At 35.9% G+C, this 13,060-nt stretch overlaps 1 protein-coding gene across 1 annotated transcript in view; it reads right to left on the bottom strand.

Moving 5' to 3' along the window:
• Positions 1-8,509: 8,509 nt before the first annotated feature.
• kcnk10b (potassium channel, subfamily K, member 10b) overlaps positions 8,510-13,060 on the bottom strand; it is a gene marked incomplete at both ends in the record, with an annotated part of 15,430 nt that continues 10,879 nt past the window's right edge. The window contains 6 exon segments of the mRNA XM_079262534.1: positions 8,510-9,154; positions 9,677-9,826; positions 9,829-9,867; positions 9,871-10,113; positions 10,337-10,497; positions 13,046-13,060. The exon segment at positions 13,046-13,060 is cut by the window's right edge and continues 106 nt beyond it. Coding sequence (XP_079118660.1) covers positions 8,510-9,154; positions 9,677-9,826; positions 9,829-9,867; positions 9,871-10,113; positions 10,337-10,497; positions 13,046-13,060 — 1,253 coding nt within the window.

Raw genomic sequence — 13,060 nt, 5'->3', positions numbered from 1 at the left:
CAGTGTTACTGGGTTTCTGTCCCAGAGGACTACCAACAGTGAGTTAGTGGATCTTCTGTCTTCTTGTTCTGCTTGGTGCCTGCAGAGGAAGGTTACTCTGCTGGGCACGTTGGGAACCAGAGGTCAACCCCAGCAACCCCTGAACATTCTCAAGTGATAAATAAATACTGTCAACCTGCCCAGATCTCTAGTGCTGCTTTTGGATCCTTTCTTGGATCATTTCAAATATTTATTTAAATAAATATTTATTTTTATTTATTTATTTTAAAAAAAAAAAAAAAAAAAGAAGAAGAAAAGAGAATGCATTGTTAGGTGAGTCTGCCTCCAAAACTTGAGTTTTTTGGGGGTTTTTTGTTTGTTTTTTTTTAGTAGTGCTAACTGAGATCAGTTCATGCAGTCTGTAAGCTGTTCTGGACTGCAAGGTGAAGAATTTAAGTTTTTGCCAAGTTCAGTTGGAGCTTTGAGAGCTGTTAGTAAAAAAAAAAAAAAAACATACATCAGTAGAAGGCAGATAATATTTATTTACGGAACCTTACTGAAATATGTTCGGAAAGGTAAGAGGGAAGTAGACCAAGAATGGACCTATAGATAAGATAATACCAATGTGGAAGTCCATGTGTGGTACACAATGTCCAGAGAGCAGAGAATGGATTCTTTCTTGTCATATCAGCTCACATTCACATGTCAGAGATACGAAATTGGAACTGAGGTCTCGGGAGTGGCTGAGAGAAGGGAATACAAATATAGATACTAAAAGCTATATAAAACTATAAATAGAAATAGTAGATAAGTAGAAATGTAAGCTAAATTAAAAAGAAGAAATATAAGCTAAACACAATTAAAAATATACACTGAATACAATGTAGGCAACATGTGCAAGAGGTGGTTTGGAGTATTGCACTTAGTGTAGTTGCATTGGTGAAGTAAAGGTGGCATGTGTGTGAGAGCATATGTTATGCAGTGAGTGATTGTGTTTAAAGCACTGATAGCTCGAAGTTAAAAGTTGTCTGAGTTAATTTGCCTGGGCTTTTTTTTTATTTATTTTTTTTTTATTTCTAGCTGTGACTAGAGGCCAACAAATTGGAAAGGTGGTGACCAGGATGAAATGAGTCCTTGACAATGTTTGTGGCCCTACAGAGCAGGGGCAGTTTGAATTTGTAATGTCCTCAAGGGAAGCCAATGATCTTCTGAGTGGTGTTTATCACTCTCTACAGATCCCTCCTGCTGCTGCTGTGCACCCTTGTTACCAGTACACTTTTCATGGTGGCTTTGAAGGAGGTCCCATCAGATTTTTCCTCCAAAGTTGTTTCTCCTGAGAAGGTCTGTGACTTCCTCCCCACTGCCAGATTAGCAGAGGTTGTTGGTGATGTGGACGCCCTGAAATGAACCCTTATAAATAGCAATATCTACTGAAATGCTACACATGAGGTTGCCTGGAAACATCAGCTAGAGCACTGCACTGGAAAAAACATTGCTGTACGCGCCCTTGAAAATCCCAGTGAAAGAAGTCAACTGCATTTCAGTGAATGAATGAATCAATCAGTCAAAATGTGCAAAGCTTAAGGAAACTTTTCACAGGCAGAGAGCTACATTTCAGACTCTACAGACCTCTGTATGGTATTAATCTGTTCACTACAGTGCAATTAGAAAAAGACTGAACGAATATGGGTTATTTGAAAGCGGTATCAGAAGAAATTCTTTTTTAAATGAGCATGTAACAACCAGATTTAGATGTTATATAAAAGACTACAATGCCTTTTATCACCACATTCTTTAATCTTCACGGTTTTTTCCCTTTGACATTGAAATACAGAGTGCAGTTGAGATAGGCAGGGTTGACAGTGAGAAATAAATGGAATCATTCAATTTTAATAATTTATATATATATATATATATATATATATATATATATATATATATATATATATATATATATATATATATATATATTCATTCGTTAATTATTCTAACCACTTAATCCAATGAAAGTGATAGCATTTAGCGTTTTGCATAGTGAGCAATGAAAATGACTGAACAGCACCTCCTTCTGGCTAGGCAGAACTCTGGGGACTGCTGTTGAATTATTTAGCTAGTTTTGCAATTTTGTATAATTGTGTTTTACGATTTTGATTGTGTTAGATTAAGCTAGCATTTACCTGCCTATACAACTGAATTATTTGTGTTCCACGACTGCCTACCTACCCTATCTTAATGCTCACAGCACATACCTGTTAATGCATTACAGAATCGTGCCACAAGAGCCCTCAGCAAGCACTTTTGGATCTAAGAACTTTATCATCAGAGAAAGATTCCAAAAGGTGCCTCTTTTTAAAGCTAATTTTATTGGCATTTGGCCTTTATCTGATAGTTCACAGCAGAGACAGACGGAAAATGAGGGGAGAGCTGGAGAATGACAAGCTGCAAGTGTCCAGCAGGCAGGGTGTCAAACCAAGTTGTCTCAGGGCATTAAGCCCAAATCGTTCAGCCATCAGATCAGCTGGGAACATTTTGAACACACCACTTTTAGTTGAAGTATGTGGTTCAAAGTGTAAAAGGAATAGTTCTGGTAACATGGTGTACTTGGTTTTTCAGTAACTCGTGTCTGGTTTACATTATATCATTTTACACCTGTCTTCTTTTTAGTATCTCAGGTGTCAAACATGTCAGGCAGATTTCTCATCTCTCCCTCTGTACAGTTTCATGTCAAGCAAGCACGTTGTGTTCCTCCAGGCCACCGTCTGGCACTTCCCCCAACTTTTCCTCTTCCTGTCGCTCTCAGCACTTTCACACTTCTCACTTCCTCACATCTCATTGTGCTGGCAACAACATCTCTTCAAGCTTCTGAGGAAATTATAAGCAAGTGGCAACAAAGCTATTTCTTTTACACTACAGGTATATCAAAATCTTATGCATTTCTTTTCTGTTTGTCCATAGATAACATAATTATTTCTCTGGAATCAGATTTTTACAGAGCTCTATGTTTCAAAGTATTGTGCTCACAAGTGCTAATGGAAGGCCAGTTGCTGCTGGGGTGTTTATACAGTTGTAAAATATGGTTATTTGTTTCAGAATGTGGAATAAAACCTTGTCTATATGTATCTTTCTCTACTGATAATTTGTAACTGATATACACAAGTTGCATGACTCATGCGATCGATGGCAATAGCATGCTTCTTCTTTGTGTTTGTGTGCAGCCTCGCTTCCAGTGTCTCCCCTCTCACACACACAAGACCAAATGGTGCTGCAGACATATTGTGCAAGACTGTGAGAACTCTTTTTCTTTAGCAGTATTGGCAACATAAGCAGTTAAAAACTTTGCATGTTGTGGTAACTGAGCTGTTGATATGGTTAACTGGTTACTTTGCAGTTGCAGGCTCAAGATCATGATGACAACTGCTCTGTAGTTTTCTACAGCAGGACATTAAGTGAACACATAGATAAGCTATTCAGAGAAGCACAAACAAAAAAGTTCAAATAATTAATCACTAACAAATGTAATAACAAACGCAATAAGACAAAACAACTCAAAAACTGAGAGCTAGAAAAAGCAAAAGCAAAAACATTATGTAAAAATGAAATGCAATAAATGAATAAATTGCATAGGTTACATGATTTAAATTTAGTTTCCTCGATCGATTGATTTCTGTCTGAGTGGAGTCGTGATTTAGTTGGAAGTTTTTTTCTCATGTTGGTTTTATGCATAAAATAAGATGCACAAACACAGCAAATGAGCTGGACCTCCTCGCAGGTGACCCATGGCTATTTTCAAAACCTGTAAAAGGAATAGAGTGTGGGCAGAACTCGCTGTCACAATCCATCTTCTGGCTGTATTTACAAATGGGTGTGAATTTCATGCCCTTCAACCTTTCCTTGATTACCCTCACTAAGATTAGGATGTGTGCCCACGCAGGCTGTCAGCTTCTCCGGATGAGACATGCAAGCCTGCATACATGCACACACACCTTCTTCTGATAGATGACATCCATTAAGGGTCTCTTAACTGTCAGACTTTTCAGAATGAGAAAGCTTCAGACTAACAACCAGAGTGTTCAGTTTTTTTCGGTTTTAAGCTTCAGGGAGGTGTTTTGTAACAATTTGTGGACTAATAGACAAAACTGTTTGAATCATGTATCCAATCAATTTGAGTGTTTCAGTTGCTAAAACACTGCATTATTACTACAAGCTGGATCAAATTTATGAAGAAATATTCATGCAATGCAGACAGTTTCAGGAACCTTAAATATGACCTTAGGAAACAAAATTTATCAGAAGCAAACAGAAATGAGGCAGTATCATCCTTGTAGAACCACAAATTTAAAATCTGAGCTTAACTAAGCAACTTGAGGCTTTAACAACTGGACTGTTGAGTGTTGAGTTTGCCATTTTGCCATTAGCAGCTAGAATTTTTAGAGGCAAGGCCGATGTTTTAAACTGATAACTCAATGTAGTTTTAAAATGTAAATATTGTTTTAATTGAGTCATTTTCTGTAAACAGCAGTACCATTTTATACCAAGCTCTAAAATATTCATTTCTGACATAGAATCGACCAGTTGTTTGACATTCACTGGATACTGACTTCCATTCAAAGTAGGTTTTAAATGCTCAAAGCATTGGACATTTTTTTTATTATTAGTGGCTCAATTATAGGGGTTATTTTTGAAGATAGAACAAAAAAATAATAATAATAATGCAAAAAAACTGTAAAATGAAATGACTTTATAGCCCTATTTTGAAGGGTTTAGTTTCAGGGACCAGATTCCAAATGCTGTGTTTAAACACAGGAATGTATTTAAACACAAAATGTGAGTATTATATAACTGATTCCAATATTCTTGAAAGATGCTGCATCCATATAAACTCCTTTAGCTGACATCATCTAAGCAATTAACCAGAGAAGTAAGCTGGTAAAGAGACATAAATTAGGTTCAATAATCTGTGTGTGTGTTTGTAGAACTTCCCTCTAAAAATGACTTCATCCTGCTCATCCTTTTTCCCTCATTCTCGTTGTCTTTCTATCTTTATCTTGATGCTTTCTTCACTCTTGATTAATTTGCAGTAATTTATTCCTCCTGGCTTTTAATAATTTTTCTCTGGAAGTATTATTATCCGATCATATGTAAATTTCAAAGTTTTTTATGACCAATAGTCACATTCATTGAAGGGACTGACAGAGAATGAATTTCTGAGCAGCTCGCTGACAAACATTTCCAGCAAAGATTAAGCACAAAAATAATAAAATAATTTGGTTTCTACCATTTCTCATATCATGCCTCTCTGACTAGTCTGATAAAATTCAGTTAGGTTTTATGTAATCAAGCTGACAAAAAGACAAAAAAAAAAATCAACAGTACTGATCACATGACTCAGCCTTGGCTCCCATCTTGTCAGCAGAACAACACTTCGCTGACAGTGTAAGTGAAAACTGAGAAAAAACTGTTGTAGCGGGTTGCTCAGATATAATTAGAGTTTTGATTCTGCTACTTTTAGGTGCATGAACCATCTCTTAGATATTCTCATGTGACTTTTAGCTTGTTTTTTCCTGGTTTTGTTTTTTTAATTGGAAAAATTTATTCTGATACCGTCTAATTACTGGCTGTAATTATTGGAATTTAACTAAATTCTAAAGCATATTTTATAAAACCACAAACAAACTACAATACAGGTTGCATGTTACTGTTTACAATTCAGTAGTTAGCTTGGACCTCCCCACCCCTTACCTCAACGTGAGCAATGATACAGTGCTATGATTTTATAGCCACAATATTTTAATTATGAATCAGGAGAAACATTCATTCTGTTGTCAAAATAGTCAAGTCAGTTCCAGTATGCAGGTCCTAATTTTTCCTGTTTCCTTTATTATTAAAATCAGTAAAAAAAAAAATTAGTAAAATTCTCAGCATATGGTGTCTCAAATTATAAACTAACTTTATATGTGTCAGGATCTGGTTTCTGGGTGCCTTGTCTGCCCCTCCATCGTGTGTCATCTCCTCCTCCCAGCTTCATAATTGCCCTCATGTGTTTCACTGGTGTTTCTCTCTCTCTCTTGTGAGTATTTAGGTGCCTGACTGTTACTTTGTTTTTTTGGCAGATCGTTTTGTGTTCTCACCTTGCGATCCAGCCCTTTCTCTGACTTACCCTCCAGAGTCCTTGTTTCTTCTTAACCGTGTTTCTTTTTGTCATTAAAGAACTGTTGGAGCTAATTCCCTGTCCAGCCTGTGTCCACCTCCAGACCTGACAATATGAGCTTTAACCTAACTAAGGTTTTTACAAGCAACTGAAATTTAGATTAATATTTCCAGATGAATATTGACGGAACCAGAAATCACATTATTTAAGAATTCTGTAAATCAGTTATTAAAATGAAGCCCATCCTGACTGGAAGGAACATCCCATCTAAACAAAAACATGATAGATGTTCATTAAGTGTGATGCATCTTTGTTTTCTCTGTTATGAGAGACATTAAATGTATCCAAGCAGAGATAAAATCAGACAAAATGCCCTAATAATAATGATAATAATAGTAATAAAAATAATAATAATCATGATAACTAAGGCATTTTGGGGCATATTATGTTACCTGCAGTGTCAGAAACTTTCAGCTGGGCATCAACCCAAAAAAAACCCAAAAAAAACAAGATTGTTTAAATGTTAAACACGAACAGCTTCATGGCCAACTAAACCTGGAAATCTATGAAAAACTTCAGCTAGATTTTGTGGCTCTAGTAATCAATAGATCACACAGACAGTTCATCATCTGAAGACTCAAATTACTGAAGAGAAGGAGGAAGAAGAGAAGATAATAAACCTGACACCAGAAATGCCAGTTCCTAAAATGATCTACAATAGTTACTAAAATTGTTGTTTGTGGGCAGCTGAGGTCAAAGTAAGTTTGACATTGTGATGCAAAAATAGTTTTACAAGAGTAATACCTTTGCAACATAATGTGCAGTTGCTGTTAGCTTGAGCCTTTTCTCCTACAGCTGCAAACCATATTCACTGTTATAAGGGCGGTTCCCCTATGACATATCTTCAATTCTTCAGAAACTCATTGGGTATACAGTGTATTCATATAAAATGACTAAATACATGACTTTCCTTTATGTCTTTTTGTCAGAAAAATTCAGCTCTGAATATGAGTTGTAGATTAAATATATTGTAAAACAAGAAATAGTGTATCATTGGGTCACAGGTTTTGTGTTAATTTATGAACTGAAATTAAATTAAAATTAATATTGTCACATTTTACATAATGGTGAGAGAACCTTAATACTACCAAATAAATAAATAAATAAATACACCCTTACACACACTTGTGTCATAAGATTTTTAGAGCCAAAAAGTATGTTGAAAAAGAAACACTCAAAACTAGTATGACTTATTCATATTTTACAGTTTAATGAAAAATACATACAACTTAGGTGCTTGACTGATAGAAAAAGGAGTAAACATAGATGCAAACATGCTCGGTGAGTACAAAATCAACAGCATCACATTCATCAATTAAAACAGACATCTTTATGATGTGATTGAAAGATTTAAATGCTTAAAACTCAGCTGTGTCAAACACGACTGACAATCTTATTATGCCGGTATTTTCTGGATGCCAGTGTTTCTTTATGGATAATGACTGAAACACGTCTTACTGTGGATAAAGCAAAAACTGAAAGAGAAAACTTAACATGTCATTTTATCATGAAAAGCACAAAAAAAAAAAAACCAACTGTGATTTCTCAGGTTAGTTTATGTCAGCTAACTGCTATGGCTGTGTTTTAATAACCATGCAATGTGTATAGTTTGCTCTTTTTTTTTTTTTAAAAGCTCATAATATGTAGTTGTGTTTACCTTTAGGTTACATATTTAAAAGCCACATACAATGTAGAGGTAATTGTACATGTCTACTTGGTAACTACTAGCACTGTCTATTGATTCAGCAGATATATAACCTTGCACTGGTCATTAAATGTTGAAGTCTTTTCGTAGCAGGCTGCTGAGCTAAAAAGAAAAAGAAAAGAAGCCACCGCGGTATGAGATGACAAAATGATCGATAATGTCTCTGAAGATGAATGACATGAATCCAGCTTTCTCGCTGTTGTGCCCACAATGTGAAAAAAATAAGATTCAGCATGAACAGATGGTCTTGGCCCAAGTATCTCATAAGAGCCTCGGGGGCTGAAAGACAACAGAGCTGGGTGAGACAGCTCCAGTATACATCACAGGTAGCCCATTTTACAGCAAAAAAAAACAAAAAAAAAAAACAGAATGAGGTATTATAACAGGCTCTTGTGTATGATCAGTTTTATTTATTTTTGGCAACATGTTTTCTTCCCATGGCTATGGCACGATGATTGAATTTCCCGGGAGCAGTTCCAGTCTAAGCATAGGAAACAGAAAGGCACATTTCTTGACATCTCGAAGGACTGTGCACTCTCCTTGTGACTCAGTCTGAGTATCATTCTGTCTGTCTCTACACTCCCTGTCTGCGGCTTAAGTGTTCATCCATTGGATATCTAATCGTTGTCTCTGTCTTTGGCCTGTGCTGGTATGAACCCATTCAACTTGGAGCGCTCCACTGCATACTGTGACAGGTTTGTCAGACTGATATTTTCCTCCTTCTTTTCTCTGTTTTCCTCCTCTAGCTCCCCATCCTCTTCCTCCGTCCTCTCTTCCCCCAGCATGGCATTGCCGTTGTTTATGCCCATGCTGGACCGCCGAGAATCTCCTGGAATGTTCCTGCGCAGCTCACGGTTCTTGTTGCGCCTAGCTAGCTTGGTGAGAGATCCAAAACGTAGATTAAAGAGATTCTCTTCTGAGGACGATGCTGTCTGTTGCGTTTGCTCACCCCCCTGTTGGTCATATGGCTCACCGGCCCCCTTCAGCTTCAGGTTATTCAGCTTGGTGTCGATGCTCTCCTGGGAAGAAGTCTTAAACCGGCCAGCATCCAGACTAGCAAACATGGCCCGTTTCTCCGGTGACAGCATGTCGAGGGAGTGGGCTCGCTGCTCCAGGCCGAGCTGACGGCGCTCCATGCTGCGGATGGTGGCAGCCCGCTGCAGCTTGTCATGAATCTCCACACTCAGACGTCGGCGTGTCTCACGGAACTCTGCTCGTACATTTGCCTTCCACTCAGCTGCCTGAGCTTTAAACTCTCCAACCTATGACAACGGTGCACAAGCATCAGGAACGGGTTAGAGATCAATGTGTGATCTTTATCTTTAGTTTAAAAAAAAGAGTAAAAAAGATACAATCTAAAGCATAACATATTGACACAACCCCACATTTTAATGGTTTGTATTGATCCACCATCGGCATGCTAATGTAAGACTGGGCTAACTGTCACAATTGCAAGATTGTATTTACTGAGGAAAGATATCTATCCTACATTTGCTATTTTAATAAATGTAAGGGCTTTATTGAAAATAATGTTTCAAATTTGACATACAATTCTATATAAACTCAGAACCTGACTAATTTCCTTTATGATAAATCAGTTGATAACCTTTATAATTTCGCTTAACTAATTTCCCTCCTTTTTAACCATTTCACAGTGTCTTAGCATCAGTAATTAATCAAAAGAAGAAAGGTGACAGAAAATTGAGGGGAAAATGTAGCTGATTCTCTTTTCATATTCTATTCTTGGAATTTAGTATTGGCCAATGTAATAAAATAAACCCCACCTCTTCTTTGGTCTTTTTAGAAAGCACTCGAAGGAAGTCTCCAATCATGCTAAGGACAGCTGCAAAGTATGCTAAACCAACAAGAATCCAGAACCACACTAGAGGCTTGTACCAGGGCTTATAGTCAATTGTCGGATTTCCACCTGAAAAAAAGGGAAAAATATAAGTTTAGTCAAAACAAGGATGTCATGCTACATCAAAACAGTACACGTTGACAGAGCAGCTTTTTGCTGTATGGCTCTACCTGCCACGTAGTCTCCAATTCCCACTGTAGTCAGAGTAATCACAACAAAGTAGATTGCGTCCAGGGTGGTCCACTTTTCAGTGTATTGGAAGAAGACAGCAGGTATGGTGACGAAGACAATGCAGCCAGCCAGAATAAAAAGGATGGCAGAAGTCACTCTTATTTTTGTCTGGCTGATCTGTTTGTGTTTTTGCTAAAAAGGAACAAGAAAGTGATTCTATTAGTGATAGGAACGACAGCAAGCATGCGGTTTAGTCACACAAAGACGGCATGGTGGAAGGTATCTTACTGGCAGACAATGGGATTAGTATCAAATGCAACATTTGACTAATGTTTGAAAAAAAGGAGTACAACCCACAAGACAATTTAATTTGTAAAAAAAGAAAAAATAATAAATGATTATAATTCGAGCTCACCTTGAATATCTTTTCAACTCGCAAAACGCTTTTCACAAAGATGGTACCCAGCTGATCTCCGATCCCCGCCAACAGGAAGCCAAAAAGAGGGATGCCAAATATGGCATAAAGTATGCAAAAGATTTTCCCACCTTTTGTGCTTGGAGCTATGTTTCCATAACCTGTTGAAACATTGTAAGTGCAATGAGGAGGAGAGAAAAAATTGGGCTTGAAGCCACTGATTCCATTAATGACAAAAAAAAACTAAGACACAAAGAAGGGCAAAGAGGGCGTGGAGAGTAAGACAAGAAGCAGAAGTCAATCAAGACTTTCTTATGTAACCTAATCAATTGGAGCCCTTATGTAATACCCCTTAGTAGTGGAAAAGCTCCTCCAGAGACAATAATTAGATTCCCCTTAAAGGGAATTGCATTAATAATGACCCTACGGTGACTTTCAATAGGTACAATGAAGAAGTAAGCAAGGTAAGACACAGATGAAGAATAATTTACTTAAATCTTCTCCTTTTAACCATCAGCTGATGACACCAACAAAGCTTTATCATGAATATTTCAAAATATTATCTTTAGTGGAACTGAAATAAGGGAGGCATCTGAAAGCTTCTGCTCAACACCAATGGTGAAGGTTAATTAAATCTTAGTATGACACTATAATAAAAGGTCAGGGACAGTGTGTTTTTCCAGTCATTTAAACAATGCCGACTGCAGTTTGTAGAGCAAATTGACAGTTATGAATCCTAAATGGAGCAAATGTTGTATTAAATGGCTTTATTTGAGTAAAACCTTTTTCTTCTTTTATCTTTCAAATTTTTTCATCAGTCACAGGTTATCAATTGCTGTGCAAAAGCAGTAAAGGTTGTACAAGGAAATAAAGAATGTTTGCTGTAAACCACATGATTATGTCAGCAGTGTCTGTAAGCGTTTGTGAGAATGCTGAGCTTCACAGATTGTTAATTCCAGAAGTGGTTAAGTTCTGCATTGCTGAGCATCACCCTGTGAGGGCAAAGCAATTTGTTAAATTCATCTGGAAGTAGCAAATATCGTAAAAGACTAACATAGTTTTAAAGAGATTTAAAAAGAAACACTGTAATAATTATAGTACAAATGTAGTATGCTGTTAAAATATGATGAGTTTGAAGGAACTGAATGTGCTAAAATATATTTTTTACTGCATTTAATTTTCATGTAATTTGTGTTTTCTTTTGAAAATATAAAAATTCAGAAAAAAAAAAAGCTTTTGGGAAAAAAATTGAATAAAAATGCTTGTTAAAATCATGGCTAATTTTACAGACAGCTGGCTTTTTTATAAGCTTTGTATACTCTATAGAGGTTTTACATAACATCATTGACTTTATTTAATAACAATAATGCCAAAGAGGTCATCATGTTTTCCTGTAATTTAGGCCATTTTTAAGATCGTATTGTGAAATGTATCATACTAAACTTGAAGAATTGTTCCTTCCTCCCTTCCAAATGCTATGATTGACAATGATAAACATGTTGCTGTGACCAGTACGTATCTATATATGCCAAAGTATGTTGACACATGTGGTGTTATAACCTAGAGGCATTGGTAATCTTTATTGAAGTGTCTTCTATGAATGGTGAGTGTTCATTATGATTTGTTTTATTTAAGTATTTCTATCATCTTCTATATGGCAGATATTATGTTAGATATGGCAAATTAAATTGAAAAAAATCAAATATCTAGATTTTTTGCTTCAAAATTTTAAAATAGATTTTTTTTGTTAAAACCGATTTTTTTAAAATAAATACAAATAATCCATCATAAATTTTTCGTTATTTTTTTTTATTGTTTTTATTGATCTTTTCACTTGTCTTCTTGGGCATTATACCAGCAGAATAATAGTCTAGCTACTGTGTTGTTTTTTCCTAACTGAAATAAAAAAAAAATGTCTAGAAAAAAAAGTTTTATACATTTTTTTATTGTTTGTTTTTAAGTCTACAAAAATCAACAATATCTAATAATCTTAAGAATTATAATTTAAATCGAATCGGCACCCAAAGAAATCGGAATCAAATCAAATCGAATCGAATTGAGACAAAAGCATATTGTCCAATTAAATATCTTATATCTCTGTTTTTAACTAAATAAAATATTTAATTGGACACCTCTTGATATTGTACTGACTGTTTTCAGATGTTTAAACATATTTTGTAACAAAAATGTTGGAAAATTGTTTTACCATCACCACGGTGATCTGGCCAGGTTGTGCCCTACTTATCACCTGGTAGCAGCTGGGATAAGCCGTACCACTCTGCAAACCTGCACTGGATGAAATTGCTACCAAAAATGGATGGACAGATGGAAATGCTGTTACATTTAGTTGTTGCTTTTTTTCACTTCCTCTTTGCTTGTTACATCTTTATAAATAGCTTGTTGCAAAATAATGCATTCAGTTGGTTTTAAATCTAAAAGATTGATAAAAGGGGATAATACAGTATTACGATCAGAATAGCTTTCAAAGCTATTTCAGCCTAAATCTCAGCCTCCATGAACGTCTTTAGGATTAACTTGAAAAATCATTTATTTTTCAAAGCCTTTCGATGTTCCTAACCTTTTTTTTTTTTTTTAACTTTTTTTTTTTAAATTTTATTACTTTTACCGTATCTGCTTTAGAAATGTTTGTTTATTGATTATTGTTTCATTTGATAAAGTATTATAGAGATAAATATTTGAATATTTTACCAATAGTTGTGATGA

The sequence above is a fragment of the Telmatherina bonti genome, assembly GCF_933228915.1.
Source record: "Telmatherina bonti genome assembly, chromosome: 22".
Taxonomy (NCBI): domain Eukaryota; kingdom Metazoa; phylum Chordata; class Actinopteri; order Atheriniformes; family Telmatherinidae; genus Telmatherina; species Telmatherina bonti.
The sequence above is the reverse complement of the archived record's forward strand: the minus strand, read 5'-3'. Positions and strand labels throughout refer to the sequence as shown.